At 43.2% G+C, this 16,741-nt stretch overlaps 1 protein-coding gene across 6 annotated transcripts in view; it reads right to left on the bottom strand.

The window, feature by feature from the left end:
- Positions 1-16,741, bottom strand: part of KALRN (kalirin RhoGEF kinase) — a 1,598,314-nt gene that overhangs the window by 606,091 nt on the left and 975,482 nt on the right. For all 6 annotated transcript variants that reach the window (XM_078682047.1, XM_078682045.1, XM_078682043.1 and 3 more), the window contains exon 13: positions 8,012-8,186. In XM_078682047.1, the coding sequence (XP_078538173.1) occupies positions 8,012-8,186 (175 nt within the window). The remainder of the gene's footprint in view (positions 1-8,011; positions 8,187-16,741) is intronic.

Genomic DNA, 16,741 nt, shown 5'->3' with positions numbered 1-16,741 from the left:
TTCAACCTGTACAGCGCTTGCAAAATCTCTTCAATCTAAAAAAAAAATAAAAAAAATCTTAAAAGTAGCTTAGAGCTTGCCCATTGCTTACCTGTACTTACCATTGGCTCGCCGTTGCTTTCAGCCACCCCACCCCACCCTGTCCTTCCACTCACCATTATTTTGTTTTCCAAGAACCCACCGGCCCAAGTTTGCACATTTGGATTGCCTTACCCTCTCTGGCGTTTTTTTCACACTTTGTACAACAGCGCGGACTGCTGTGCAACATGGCTTAAAGTTTCTTTAAAAATGCGCTGTAACGGGGTCAGTGCAGGCAGGATCATAGTGCTTTTATTTATTGTATTTTTCAAGCCATATTGCACAGTAACTTGCGTGGCTGTTCAACAAGTAAAAAACAATGACAAAGCCAATAGATTTTGCACAGACGCAACCTCTCGGCTTTGCCAATGCTTGCTGTGGTTCTGGGTACAAGGTGTCCTAATGTATGACTGGCTTCGGCGAAGAAGCTATTCCAAGCTGTGGCTGGGGGGGCTCTAGGGACAAAAAGCTTTCAAATAATCAACCACTGGGTTCAACAACAGTTCAATCCAATACCTGTTCTCTTCTGAGGACCGCACTCTGGCTAGATACCGGAGGTGTGTCCATGTAGCTTCAACATATTCTCCGAAAAAGCATCATTCCACGCTCTCCTCTTGATACACTCCAGCTGCCATCTCTATCAGTCTTAATGGGTCTCCTTGCATCCACACAAACTGCACATAATGTGTGCAAGTGGGGAGACTACATACCGTGTGTTGCCACCTTATTAACAGCAGTCTTATTTAAGGGAAAGCTGAGGAAGAATCAATGCAACATCTCCAGACAGATAGCCTGGGAAACAAGCATTGGCAAAGTTAATAGGTCTACCTCGACAAGCTGGTAGGGGTTTATTATTTTATTGACATCATATGCCTCAAGGATACAAAGAAAAAAGAGAATATTTAGACATGCAGGGACTATGAAATGTGGCCACTATGTACTTGCAATAAAAATGTAAGCGGTTAGGAGTATTCCCAGATGTTGTTTACCAGTGATATGCCGTTCAGTTGTACCATTTATATTAGTATTATTGTTTGTGAAGGATAGCACATAAACCACCTAACTAAGCACTCACATTTGTGGCCGCTCCAATGTTACAATGTCAATGACATACTTTAGAAAAGAATCATTCAAAAGTAAATGGAAAATAAAATCATGATCTAAGAGTACATCCAAGATGCAGTCAAAACAAATTGGTGGTATTTAAGCTAATATAAAAACATAAAACATAAAATACTATTTGAAAGCGATTTGTACTGAAGAGAAAACAACGACATTTAGGCGGATGTGAACAACGTGCAGAGGCTTTGGGTAGTTACAGTAACGTGAGGCAATGGGTAAAGAGGCTGACCCACTGCCTCATGCTGCATGCTGTGGTGGGCACGAGCAAATGTGAATGGTTATTTAACAGACAACTGGATAAAACCAGCGGACCAACAGCCCTGCTATGTGTATCATGTGTCAGTATTTTTTTTTTTGGGAGGGGGGGTCGGTAAAGTGGAGGAGCAAGAAAATCAATAGTCTGGTGAGACAAATGTCTCAATGACTAGCAAGGGGGAGGGCGAGAGCGAGGTGTATTGTCACATTTTGAGGTCGCTACCTACAGACGGCTTTAGCAGTCTGCTGTTGATGACCTACTGTACAATACAATATACATACTGTGGCCTTTGGGTCAGCCCCTTGTTCATGAATGGCTGGCATTCCTCCTTATTCTAATGTCACACTGCTGCTGGAGCATTCCTTCACGTTTCTGATTGGTTGGCATATATCCTTCCACTACTGACAAGAGTAAAACTTATTTTTGCTGGTTCATTTTTCTTGTTCTTTCTGGATAACCCACCTTTATGTTTTATATAATGTTCTTACTTGTTTATACGAGTGTTTGACATCTGAACACTGCTGTTAGGCTGCTTGCTTTTTCTAAGCACCCCTCACTTTTAAATTATTGATTCAACTCCCCTTCCAGATCTGAACTACAGGTTATATATAATTCCTTTTGTTCATTCTTATTTTTGACAAGGCTTATTACTTTTTTCCAACCCCTCCCAGGACTCACTTCCTGTGCTACTTCCCAACCCCCACCCCCTGAATGTTTTCTTACTCATTATATTTTAATTATTTTTTATAAGCGTTCGCAAGTTGCACACTGCTACCATGCTGTTTGCTTATATTCTTTAATTTTTTTATTAACCTTGCCAAAAAGGAAGTCGGCCATCTTTAAAAGGTAAATAAAAGTGAACAAAAACCTAAAAAACACATTGGCCACCAGTATATCAGTCTGCAAAGGCATGCACAGCAACAATATTTTCGGATTGCACTTTGTTTCGCTTGAAGAACCCCATTCAAAGATGGCAGAAGCGGCTACCTGAGAACACATTGGGGACATACCCAGTGCGTTAAATGGGCCGTGTACGGTCTGGTACGGAGTACCAACATTTTTTTATTTTGGGAGGGAGAGTACTGGCACTTCTCAAGAGAAATGCTATACTTTTAATTGGAGAGTACCAGCACTTCTCAGAAACAAGCGGGTACTCTGCTACAGAGTACCTGCACTTCTATTTTTCCATTTCAAGCACTGGACATACCTGTAAAACTCAAAAACATTGGCAAATGCAATGAATTCCATGAAAGAGACAAGTTGCTTTGCCAGTGCTTGTTTATATAAGACATATTCACCAATCACTTAACCTATTAGCTTTTTTTTTTATCGCAGAGTATAATGTACGCATTTTTAAAGGTGTTCAAAGCAGAAAGAAGTTAAATGATCAGAAAAACTGTCTTTTAATGTCATGGTCAAGTATACCACAGTCATCAAGCCCACCGCTATCACTTCATGATGCCTGGATTAGTCAGTTGCAATTGCAGTGGGTTCCTGTTCAAACTGGGAAAAGGATCGGAGAGTTAACCCCTTACTCCTGACAACTAGTGTGCCTTTGGATTACAAACATGAATCTCAGCATGGCCAACTTACAATCACATCCTTTCAAGTACAATAAATTCCGCAACCCACGCCTCCCCTGCTCACTCCTACCCCCGCACCTGCTGCCCTGGCTGAAAGACAGGGCACCCTTTGGAATGCATCAGTGTCGTCTCACCCTGTATCTAGCCTCCGATTAGTTCGCTGCTCAATTTCATTATACTATTTAACTGACGCTCTGTTAGTACCGGTTTCATGGTATTGCGCCTGTCTTATTCTAATGGTATATTATTGGCAAATGCGGATGTCTATTTTATGGAAAATGTAAATAAAGCATTACCATTAAAAACAATCATTTGCAATGCAATAGGTCTCGCAGCATTAAAGTTTGAGTTATTGGCATTGTATATGACAATGGGTTGCATTACATTTTTAGTAAAGTCTGTATTGGTGTTACTAAAGGTTTTCGCCCACAAGGCCTAGTACCTCCAAACGACAAGCAGCCATCTTTTTTCCAAGCCACACTTGCAGCTTAATGCACTGCCTTCAGTTTCCCAAAACATAATCGGTGGGTTATTTTGTGTGAATGCTGTATGTCTAAATGATAGGAGTGTATGCGTGTGTGTGTGAGTGTGGACTGTGAGTGTGCGTTTGTGTGTAAGTGATAGGAGTGTGTGTGTGCTGTATGTATAAGTAAAAGGAGTGTGTTATATGTGTGATAGGAGAGTAAGTGTGTGTGTGTGTGTGTGAGAGTGTGTGGGGGTGTGTGAGGAGGAGAACAGCTGAATGTGTGAATTTTTTTTTAACTGTGCATTTTCTATAGTACTAAGTTTCCTTTGCATCAGTGTATATTAAAATGTCAAAATAAGTGGATAATACCACACAATGTGTTGCTCAACTTGCTTTTAATTGCATAATATTCCTACTTAATTGCCTAATATTCCTGCCTTATTGATTTTCCTTGCGCAATTTCTTTCCCCGCTGGTGCATAAGTCCAGCAGGCCTGTGTATACGGATCGAACATTCTATGGGTTCATTCATACCTTCTGGCTGATCTTGTATGCAGATTGAGCTCCTCTGAATCGAAGCAGGTCTTATGACAGACGACCAATGCCCTCTCTTGCACCACTGTCCAGCGGCCATTACTTGCGGCCTCTTTTAATCTAGGGTGATTTGGACTATGGGGCACTGATGACAAAAAAAGCAGTTGGGTTGCTGATATGTGACTGGTTCTGGGGTAGATCCTACTGCAAGTTGGGCGAGTTGCCCTTTTAATAAAAATAAAAAAATCAAGTTATGATAAACTAAACCTTTTTTAACTCTTATATTTTTGTACAGATCATAAAAACAACCTTTCTCAGCTTCTAAGTGCTGCACAAAACTGATGTTGTTATCCTGTTTAGGTTACTCAGATTATTGATATTGGAAAGACAAAGGCTGAATGGATCCTCCTTTTGATTTATGCATGTGACCTGAGAACCCCCCCCCTCCAACCCGGATTATTACCAAGGAGGAATCTTATTTCTTGTTCAGTCCTCTTATCCAGCCCATCTACGACCCATTTGAAAGTAAAGTCATTTGTCTCCAACAGCTTATGTGCAGCTGAACCGGTGTGTGGGCTGCTGTCACCTGTTGCTCGATGTCACACATGCTAAACATGTCCAGTGACCCACAGTTAGTAAACTACCCCTCCTCCTTCACGTGGCACCCTGCAAATAGCCTACATGAAATAAAGAACTATGTTAGTCAGCTGAATATTGATTGATTTATCCCAAGTTTATTAAGCACTGCACTTTTGAAGGCATTTTTATTATTTTACTCCTATGTATAAGCAGATGGGGCTTTCGAAAGGGATGTTTTCTGCAGATACTGCAGATTGGCACACGGACCAGGGCTGGTTTTGTGTAACAGAAATAACTGCTGGGTATTTCCATCTTGTAGCAGCGAAGGGCACGACTTTCTAACCAGTGCTTTTGCTAATGCTTGTTTTAACTGAAGAGCCATGTGGTTGGAATGCCTGCAGCTGTGTGTTCTGAGCCCCCTGCAACCTGGGGGGAATCGATCATAGTACTAATACCCACAGGGCGAGACGTTTCTACTCCTTCACGCCGACAACTCTTGGGTACCCCGGGGGTGTCAACTAGAGCTCAATTCTGTTTTTCGTGAGAAGTCCTGCCTCCTCGTGCTTCTGTCAGTCAGGCCCTCGAGCGCGCTCTCGTTTCTCCTCCCTCCTCTCCTTACCTCCTCCCGCAAGCTCGGCCCCTGCCTCCCACCGCTTTCCTCGGGAAGGCGCTCGGTGGCGCCCCCCTGCAGTCGGTGGAAGCGCACTGCAGCTGCCCCACTCCCCGCGCCTCTCGATGTGAGCCTCCCGGCGGAGCTCGCTCTCCCGGTTCCATTTCCGTGGGATCTGTTCCTTCAGATCTGAGCGCGCATCCGGCTCGGCGCCGCTGCAAAGGTAAAGCCGCAGCCGGAGCTTGGGATGGAGCTGGGCTGGTGTTCGGGGAGCAGGGAGAGAAGGGTGCTTGGGACCGACCAATGAATGCAGCTTGTATGCGCGTGTGTGTATGTGGGGGGGGGTCTCTCTGTATGTATGTGGCCGCTTGTGTGTGTATGCGCATGCGTGTGTGCTTCCCAGGCGACAGCGCCTGGCCGCAGCGCTCGTTCGCGTGCCACTTTCAAATCGCCTCCAAGGCGATGCGCGCGGCCAGGACTGTCTCCTGGGAAGCACACATGCCGACAAAAGGGGCTCGGCGGAGACGCGCTTTGCGCGGCTAGCCGAGACCTAAAAATGGGAAACATAACATTGGCCAAAAATAACATTGGTTCATCACAGAATTTAGAACTTAAATAACAAAATAAAAATTTAAAACCAGCTTCCAATAATCTATCAGGTATAACTGATGCAACCCAGACACATTATCCTTTTTGACTTAACAGGTAACATTTTTTTAAGCACAGGTGCTACATCATATCAGTGAATTACCAGGTTTAGAATCTGGCGCTCACAATAGTGGCTCTCAGGTAGCGCCATGCATAAAATAAAGTTTAATATTAAAGAAACTTCACATGCTGCACCCATACATGTGTTTATTGTGTGTCCAGTAGTAAGTTTAAATGGTCTGGCAGCCAGGGAAAATATATTTATATTGCCCTCATGACCTCTGGTTAACAATATTAACTTTAACAATTAAACACTGTTGCCCCTTCTCATCAGTGTGGTAACACTGGTAACATGCATTACACCACTACACCACTACACCACTTGGTGGAATGAAACACATTATCAACCTCGTGATGAGGAGAGGCAAAATAAACAATAAGCACACACACACTTATATTTATTTATTTATTTATATTTTCAAGCCTATGTTCTTTGGGGTACTCACACATTTCTTCCATTACCCAGTGCTCTTTTCAAGGCCATTCTGGCCATTACGCCACTCTGGCATGTTGTCTGGGGGCTGTAGCCCAGCGGGGGCTGCTTTCAGTGCATGAGGGACCCTATTTACCAATCATGCACCCGAGCCCCCCATTCTAGTCACGACCTCCTGCTGTGTAGGGTCGGTTTGTACATTCGAGTAAGGGTTGATTTTGTTTTTCAGTCTGGCCATGAATCTATTTTACAAACGTCTGCCCTTACAGAAGCAATGGTATGCACACCTCACAGATAGTAAACCATTTCCTGCACCTGAATCTTAAAGGATAACAGTTTTATTGCAATAAAGATGGACATAGTGGGGACATAACTTGCACTGATGGCTTTAGCGCTACGAGGAAGAGCTGATAATAGCCACGGGCAGCTTCTCTTCTTGAGAATCAGTTCAGTTGTGTGTTCCCTGCCAGGGTCTCACTGGCACAGAAAATAGGCCTGGGCACTAAAATAAAAGTTGCTCCATTAGAGGATCAAGTAGCAAAAAAAGCGGCCAACTTTTGCAAGCTGGAGCAGTTTTGAACTTGTAAAGATAGGTGTTTTGCGAGGTAGCAGAGACTGTATGCATTTGTGCTTGCTGCAGGTAATGTTAGTAGTAATACCCTGGAAATGACTCCTTATAATTGGCCTATAGACTATCAAAGAGGCCCACAAAGCAAACAAATCGGGCCAGACACTCACCTGTGAGACCAGCCCATCAGGCACTGCCTGACTGCCCTATAGGCCAGTCTGACACTGTTCCTTTTTCCGGATTTATTTCGGTGCATCCATGAAAACAACAAACCGTTTTTCAAACAGGATAATAAAGTCACATTTACTGACAGGCTCGTGTACATAATTACCAAAAAACATAGTCACAACATTTTGCTTTGAAATGTTCACATCTTTTTTCGATTGTACTTGTTCAAAGCCTTCAAGTTTCTCAGACTAAACCTTCAGAGATTGGTTGCAATAGATCCGGGATGCTCTCAGCACATTCTACTTAGCCCAGATATGTAACTTACATGCACTTCCCTCATGGGCCTAGGCAGCTTTCAAAAGTAGACGTAAATGCGAGCAAGCATTGCCCAATTACGTAAATATATCTATAAACCCGCATTCTTTACTTTATCACTAAGTACAAATCTGTAAACTTAAACACCGGGAGGCAAGCTCAGTCCCACAGAGTTCCAACGGAAATGCCCTCACCTAAAATCAGAAATGTGCCATCTAGTTCTCAGTAATCATACTGCCCTCAGACCTCTTGTAAGTAAAAACCACTAGGCAACAGCAATTCCCATTCAGTTTTCTTTAGCAATCCTAACCTGAATGTTCCAAATCAGTTTGGTAAAAGGTTTCAGCCAAAGTAAACCGCGCAACAAAGGAATACTTGTTCCCATCCAGCCTTGGGTTTGTGGTGAGGGAGCAGAGGCTTGGAGCCAGGAATGGTAGAAAAGCAGACAATTGCAGCACCTCTCAATCCATACCATGTTTCCACAATAATTAGATGCGCTGACCGAAATCCCCCTATGCAAAGGATTAGGTATTGTTACCTTTTCAACAAGCAAAGACCCCCAGAGCTTATCCCGGTCTAAGCCAGGACTTACCTCGATGGTGTACTGCTCGAAGATCCGCAGCTGCAGGAAGATGTCCAATTTGATCTTGCGCTCGTGGAAGAGCTCCTCCATCTGGACCTGGGCCTCGTCGAGCTGTTGAAGAACCGACTCAATGTGGCTGATGGAGCTGTTGTGCGGCGACTTATTGCTGGACACCGCCGAATCCCTGTGAGAGCGGGGAGAAGGGAGGTAATCATTATTAAAAGGAGGTGCGGAGAAGAGGGTCAGCGGCAGACAAGCGACCTACGTGGTGAACCACAGCTGGGCCGCCACTGCGTATAGCCAAGATTCGTTGTATCCGTGGAATCCGCTTACTTAGAGGAAGCATTTCCTTAATGAAAAGTCAAACAGACAGTATGGACCCTATTTATGTCCTGTGACATCTTGACATGTGTACTCTTAATAGACTGGGGGTGGGACATTGCATTTTTAGTGGAATTGATCTGCTGGACAGTCATTCCCCTTCCTATCCTCCCACCCTGGACTAATTCTCATCAGATGGGACGTTAGATCATTGTAGTCCATGGGCAGGAGTTCATAGTCTAGAATTAGCATATGCACAAGAGCTCGAAACTCTTCCAGCATGAGGTCAAAGGTAAGAAGTAATCCTTAATATACACAAATGTCACACTTTGCCACAGGATGGTCGCTCACTAGCAAAAACAAGGGACTAAATCCACTTGGTGAGATAACGTTTTCTTACATCATTGTGCTTTTAGGCGGTTAAAGTGGGCACTGTTATTGGGAGGCCACACTTTCAGTTGGAGTGATTTCAAAGTTATTAAAACATCAAAATGTTACTGGTGCATTGAAGCTACAGAAATTATAGTGAGCCAATAATGACTGGTATAGCCCTTATGCTCCAAAACTCAAATGCCGGCTTTTTTTCCCCCTTGTTTATTTTAGGGCATTCTATCCTCAGTGGCTTGAATGTTCTTATAGCATTATAGCCCTTCTGACTCTGGCTATTCTATAGCCTTATACTCCGCTCTAGAGAGCTTTTGTGACCAGTAACGGTAGGCTCCAGAGTTACAGGGCTGAGGCCGAAAGTAAGAGCTTATAACAAGGGAACACGCCTTTAATGGCTGGTATAGCCTGCTATGGTGGGCTGGAAGGCCAGTGATGAAATATTAGCGATGAAGGAAGGGCACTTGTAGCTAAGGCCCAGACTAAACTGGCAGATGTCACCCAGCACCCAACTGACAGTAGCTTAAGAACGTTTGATAAACTGGTGATTAATGTTAAAGAGCATCTGTCTCTGTGCTTAACTATAGTGTCCAACTCCCCAAGCCATGCCACACTTCGATATGGTATGCACAATCTAAAAATTAGGGGGCACAGGAGGCAGAGGATGCACCATATTTCATCATAATACACTATTGGATCTAAATTTAATAATAATGCAAACAGTATGTAATTTTTCCCAAGGTGCAGGCAAGCAAAGACTGCCACTGCTGGCAGCTAGATGCAGAACCTTAGCAATAAATGTACTTCTAAAATGTCCTCAGTTTATCATGATCATAATATTGTTTTACAACGTTCTTTCTCCTAACATTATGCTTCTTTTTATTTATTTATATTTTATTGATATTCAAGACAATCCTGATCACATCAACTAGTCAGACAAGACATTAATGCTGCTTAAATGATATATGTAATATAAATATAAACATATATACACACATAATATATATATACACACATACATATATATATACACACATATACATACACATATACATATTTATTTTTATATATATATATATATATATATATATATATATATATATATATATATATATATATATATATATATATCCACTTGCTCGACACTCCTTCTGGACCATTCTGACCCTTGAAGAGTGGCGTGCACGCCGGCGGAGTAAACCAGCAAATTACTCTCACAGAATTCAGCCCAAATCAGCGCGCTCTCAGGAAAGTAAAAAACCAGCACTTCGGGTGGTGTCAGTGTTGTTTAATCCACTGGATTAAACAACACTGACCCACTGACCCACAAAGCTACACGTGAATCTACAGCACTATATGCCAAGAACAGATGCTTATATGGTAAGTAATCAATTCGAGGCATGTGTGGCTGTAGATACACATGCTTTGCATAGACTGTAAAGCAGTCCCTTTCCCAAAGTGGTGGCTAACCTGTGGGGGTTGCAGTTGCTTTGTGAAGGTTTGTGGTGTGAACCATGTTGCTGCTTTGCAAATGTCAGCAATGGTAATGTTCCCTAAGAATGCCATAGAGGATCCTATTTTACCAGTTGAGTTAGCCCTATAGGTAACAAGTAAAAGTATTTTTGCTTCATCATAGCAAGTTTGGATACCTTTTACTATCCATCTTCAAATTCCACTTTTTGAAATTGCATCCCCAGTGTGAGGAGGTGAAAAAGCAATGAATAATTACTTAGCTTTCCTGAAAGTTTGGTTTTGTCTATGTAATACATTAAGCTCTTTTAATATGCAAAGTACGAAGAGCTCTTTTTGCAACAGAATCCGTTGTCGGAAGAAGACCGGTAATTCTATTGATTGGTTAATATAAAAAGATAAAACCACTTTAGGAAGGAACTTTGGGTTTGTTCTGAGCACTTCTTTGTCTCAATGAAGTTGGAAGAATGGTTCTTCTAAGGTTAGTGCCTGGAGCTCACAGACACATCTGAGTGAAGTGATAGCCCTTAAAAAACTACTTTCCAAGATAAATATTGGAGTTGGCAAGAATGTAGTGACTCAAATGGAGGCCCCATAAGCCTTGCTAGTACAATGTTTAGATTCCATGCTGGTGCTGTGGAAAGGGAGGGGAATTACTCTTAAGTCCCTCCATAAATGCTTTAAAGACAGGTATTTTGAATAAAGATAATTGTTATCTGTTTTGCAGGTAGACTGCAACGGCAGCAAGGTGTAAGCATATCGAAGTGTAGGCTAGACCTGAAGTTTGAAGATGCAACAAATAACACAGAATTGGTTGTATTTTTGCATCTAATAGGTTTACTTTTTGATGCTGACAGTATATAAAAAATTATTTCCATTTGACAGTGTAGCACTTCTTAGTTGTAGGCCTACTAGGCTGTTTAAGAATATCCATGCATTGTTGTGGTAGGTTTAGCTACCCAAATTCTAGGACTTCAGGAGCCATATTGCAAGGTTAATTTCCTTGGAATTGGGATGTCTTATTTCACCAGGTTCAGTGTGCTAAGGTCCCGGTTGGGGGGAAAGCTTCTGGTTTGTGACTAGTGAGTGTTCCAGTAGTGTAGTGAACCTTGATTGACAAGCCCAGGTTAGAGCTATCAGAACTACTGTGAGGGAAGTCTGCCTGAGCTTTCTGACTACTAATGATAGTAGTGGGAGAGGTGGAACAGCGTAAGCAAATATCACCGACCACTTCACCCATAGAGCATTGCCCTTGGATAGTGGGTGTGGAAACCTGGATGCGAAGTTTGGGCATTTTGCGTTTCCTGGGGTTGCATACAGGTCTATTTGTGGAGACCCATTTGTGAAAGTACGGTAGGAGTTCTTTGGGATGAAGTTCTCTTTGTTAGACTTGTGGCTGCGTCCTGCTGAGAAGAACTGCAGCTTGATTATTTGTCCCTGGTACGTGTTCTGCTAGGAGATAAATGTTGCGATGTACTGCTAAGTGCCATATAGTCTTGGCCAGGCACAATAATTACAGAGAGTGAGTCCCTACCTGTTTCTACAGGTAGTACATAGTTGTCCTATTGTCCGTTTGGATTAGGACAACTTTGGGTAGTAGGGGAAATAGGAACTCTTTCAATGCTAGGTGAACAGCTTGAAGCTCTAGGTAATTGATATAGAGACCCAGAATTGTAAGATCTTAAAGGTGAGCTCCCCAATCAGTCAGGGGAGCATCCACTGTGAGAATGGCTTGGGGGAACTGGGTCTAGAAACGGCTGCCCTTTGGACAGGTTTTATGGATTTCACCACTGCAGAGTGATGTGTGCTGCTGTCCACCAACACTAGATCATGTAGTTGACCCCATGACTGTGTCCACTGACATGAGGGACATTCTTGCAGTGTTCTCATATGTAAACAAGTGCTACTATTGCGATGCAGGATGCAATCATGCCCAATAGGTGCATAAGTGTTCTGACTGCGACTTGGGACCCAGTATGAACATGTTGGGCTAGTGTCAGAATGTTTTGTATTCCGGCTCTATTTGGGTATGCTAACCACAATTGAGCATGGAGTATGGAGTATGGCCCCTAAATACAGTTGTATTTGAGATAGTTGTAGGTGCGATTGTGTAGATTGTGGTAAACCCTAGTTGATGTAGTAGGGTGAGAGTTTGTTGTGTATGTTGGCTGCAAAGGAAGGAGCTGTTGGCTTTTATTAGCCAAGCGTCCAAATAAGGAAATATGTTGATGTTATGCCTGTGCAGATGTGCCACAACTACAGCGAGGCATTTTGTGAATATCCGTTGTGCGGTGGTGACTCCGAAGGGAAGAACTATGAATTGATAGTGCTTTAATTGGAAGACAAAATGTAGGTATTTGCTGTGTGAGGGATGGATGGGTATAGGACAGTAGGCGACCTTTAGGTCCAAGGCGGGCATGAAGTCGCCTTTTTGCAGTAATGGAATGGCCTCCTGAAGGGTTACCTGGTGGAAGTCTTATGATAGGATATAGTGATTGAGGGGTCTAAGGTCGAGAGTGGGTCGAAGTGACCAGTCTTTTTTGGGAAAGAGGAAGTATAATGAATATACCCGTTACTTGGTGTTGAATTTGGACTGGTTCTATAGCTCCTTTGAGTAAGAGAGCTGCTATCTCCTGTTTGAGGGGAGTTTGGCTTTGTATAGATAGTTAGTGTTTGCGGGGTGGAATATTTGGAGGAGTTGTGATGAGCCTTAGACAATAACCCCATTGGATAATGTCAAACACCATTGGTCTTTTGTGATGGATTTCCATGCTGGTAAAAAAAATATTTTGAAGACATCCCCGACAGGTGTTAGATGGTTGGGGGGAATGTTGAAGAAGTCATTGTTTGGTGTTCATATTTGCGGCACAAATAGTATTCCAGCGACCATGGCCTAGGAAATGTTTTCCCCTATATGTACCCCTCTAGAAGCTTTTAGAGGTGAATGACTATCCTTGACTTTTATCAAGGAAAGTCTGTGTCTGTGCAGCATGTTTGAAATTGGGCCGACGAAAGGACCCACGGTAGGTTGGAGTTTTTAGGGTCCCCATTGATTTTGAGACATAGATGTCTTTTTTCATTTTGTCAACGGTTGTGCCTACCTGAGGGCCAAAGAGATGCTCTTTGTCAAAGGAGAGCTTAAGAACTGCCTGTTGCACTTCAGTTTTAAATGCAGAGACACTGAGCCAAACATGTCTATGTAAGAGAAGGCTGATATTTATGCCTCTAGCTGCAGTATCAGCAGAGTCTAGTGCCCATTAAATGGAGTTATCAGTGATTAACTTCCCCTCATTGACTATTTCATAACAACCCCTTTTCTTGTATTCTTCTGGGAGATGTTGGAGGAACCCCTCCATTTGTCCCAGTGAACCCGGTCATTACGTCCCACAAGAGCTTGACTGTTGGCAATACGCCAATGATTAGCAGACTAGGCTGTTACCCTCTTTCTTGAGATGTTGATTACTTATCTCTCCCTGTCAGGGGCAGGTGCATCCCCAGTTGTTTGAAAGATGTCCCTTTTCCTTGCATCGGCTACTATAATGTCTAAGCTTAATTGCCCCCTAATATATAAAGGGTCAGATTGTGATACCTTATATATTTTTTCAGTTCTTGGTGTTATTATTCATGTTTTTAAGGAGTCTTTAAAAATGTTGTCTGCATGACGCAGCATTCCTTTAAGGAGTGGTAAATATTGTGACCCCCATTTAGCAGTAGAGAGTGTTTCAAAGAGGAAGTCGTCCTGTACAGGGTCCTTATGTAAGGACACCTGTTGATATGCTGCAGCTCTGGCTATTAGGTTTTGATATGCTCAATCGACATCTGGGGGTGGACCGGACCTGTGAGATACAGGTCTGGGTCTGAATCCCCCTCTGGCTCTATATCATAAGAATCCCATGGATCCCTAGGATTTGTTTCTTCTGGTATATTATCATCCTCATCTAATATGGGGACATGTTGCCTGCTTCAGAGTGTTCTGGTGTAGCAGGTGGTGGTGGTGGGTTTGGAGAGGTAGGGACAGGCTTGTGTAAAGGGCTAGTAGGAATGTCTTTTTTCTTCTTTTTGAGAGGTTGAATGGGATGTCTATAGATGCTTCGAAAGACAGCTGTCTTTTAGAGGGTTTGAGTCTTTGCCGGCTGAAAAATAATCTTCTTTGTTCCGGGTTGAATCTGTAAAGTTTTTTTACTCGGATCGAGCCGTTCCTGCATAACATCGAGGAGTGGTTCAGGTGCAGTTTTCAGTCCAAAGGTGTAACATTTCAGTGCAGAGGAAGCTTTGGTTTCAGTGCCGGTGTGTGCGGAGCCAAAGAACTATGTCGCTTGTCTTTCAGTATAAGAGAGTTCGACGAGTCAGTGCCAAATCAGATTTAGAGGTGGTGGAGGCCCTTCTACAGGTCGAAATTTCGGTGCCGAGTCTGAGGGCAGGGCTTCCAAGACTGTATGTCGGTGCGCCCCATGGCTTTTAAGAAGTGGAGGACCGTGAGCAGCTTTTTTTGGACAAAGCTGATTTTTTGGGCTTCGGATCGGAGCAGGTACATTTACGGTCCGACTTTCCTGGGCAGATTCCAGGATGGCTGGATCTTGTTTGGTCTCCGACTCAGAACCGGGAATCTTGGATGTATAAAGATTCTTCTTGGGCTGCTAAAGCTTCCTCTTCCACCTCTGACGACACAGATATCAGTGTGTGGTATGCTTGTCTGCACTGCAAAATGTGGCGATGCGCACCTCGCTCCTGAAAGGTCTTTTTAGATTGGAACGACCTACAGGCCTCACAGATATCTTCTCTATGGTTGGGCGAGAGGCATAGATTGCAGACCTAATGATGGTCAGTGTGAGAGTATTTGGAATGGCAATTAGGGCAGAAATGGATCGGAGTGCATTCCATCAGCATCTCATTTTCAGATAAGATCAGTTTAATTTGAATGGGCGCAGTCGGGTATGGCCCATAGGCCGTTGAGGCGAGTCGAAGAACCCGCCGTGCAAATTGTTACTTTGCTCGGAACGCAAAAGTAACTATGTGATCATGACAATACGGTTGAGTTAGGGGGATCTACTGGAGAACTGAAGGGAGCCTGCAAGGATCTCGAAGTAGAGAGAGAGAGAGTATATCTAAACCTATTGGCGGAAAGAAACAATCTAGCAATGGAGTTGTTGTCCATGCACAGTGTCACCAAATGGAGGAGTCACACAGCCTTGTGACTCAAAACACTTATTTGAACAAAAATAAATTACAATCATCCGAGCCAAACACTAGATGGTGGACATAAAAACATGTGTATCTACAGCCACTCATGCCGCTAACAAAATACTTTCAGACCCACTCAGACACCCACACAGATACTCTCAGTCATTTACAGACCAGCACAGGTAGTCACGCACCCACTCATAGAACTGCCCAGGTACTCATGCACCCACTCACAGACCTATGCAGGCATTCAACCCCATTCACAGAGCCAAGCAGGCACTGTCAGACCCACATAGGTACTCACAGACCTATGGAGACATTGACACACCCACTCACAGACCCATGCAGGCACTCACCGACCACTAACAGACCCATACAGACACTCACACACCCACTCACAGATCCATACACCTATACACAGGCCCACACTTACACACCCACTCACTGACCAACACACTCACACACCCACACAGACACTCACACACCCACTCAGACCCAAAGACACACACACACACCAAGTCAATGGCCCACAGAGAAACTCACACGCCCACTCTCAAAGGTTACAGTAAGACAATAAAATTAAAAAACAAACCTTAGAAATTCACTAAAAAAACAAAGGTTACAGGGACGTTATAGTTCGGGAATACAATTTTTAAAACCTTAAAAATACACTGAAAAAAAAGGTTACATGGATTTTATGGTTAGCCAATAAAATGTTAAAAACCTTAGAAATTCATTTAAAAAAAAACCCAAAAGTGGCAGGGACTTTATAGTTAAGCACAGACTTTACATGCACAAAAACATAGAAATTCAGCAGTTATAATTACCTGAGCTAACTATAACCTACAGCATCGCAATGCACTTTGTATGACATCACATATTACATCACTCATGATGGCTAGTGACATCAATGATGACATCTCAAAAGACATCACGGAAAACATCCCTGATAGCATTAACCAGCGACTGAGTTTTATAAACGTTTATGAGTGTTAAACATATATACTAAGCTAACACATAAGTTAAATTAGTATACTTTTTGTACTACTGAGTGATTATTTCTAACATATATTATGTGAATGGCTGTGTGACTGGACCCGTGTATAAGTGGGTGTCTGAGCGTGTGTCTGTCTGAGTGGCTATATGGGTGCGCCACGTGACTCCGCCTAATGTCCTCCCTGGGCGTGACTTCAGCGAGGTCACTTAAGCCCCACCCCGGGGCGCTGACGTAATTTTGCTTCGGAGAACTTTTCCGCGCCACAACGCGGAGCCATCACAACAAAACTGAGGAGAGCATGGGAACAGTGTGCGAAAAAAACAGATAGACAAAATAGAAAGAAACAAAGGTGAGAAACACCGCTAGGAGGCACCAAGGGACAAGAA

Source organism: Lissotriton helveticus, chromosome 3_1 (assembly GCF_964261635.1).
Source record: "Lissotriton helveticus chromosome 3_1, aLisHel1.1, whole genome shotgun sequence".
Classification (NCBI taxonomy): Eukaryota; Metazoa; Chordata; class Amphibia; order Caudata; family Salamandridae; genus Lissotriton; species Lissotriton helveticus.
The sequence above is the reverse complement of the archived record's forward strand: the minus strand, read 5'-3'. Positions and strand labels throughout refer to the sequence as shown.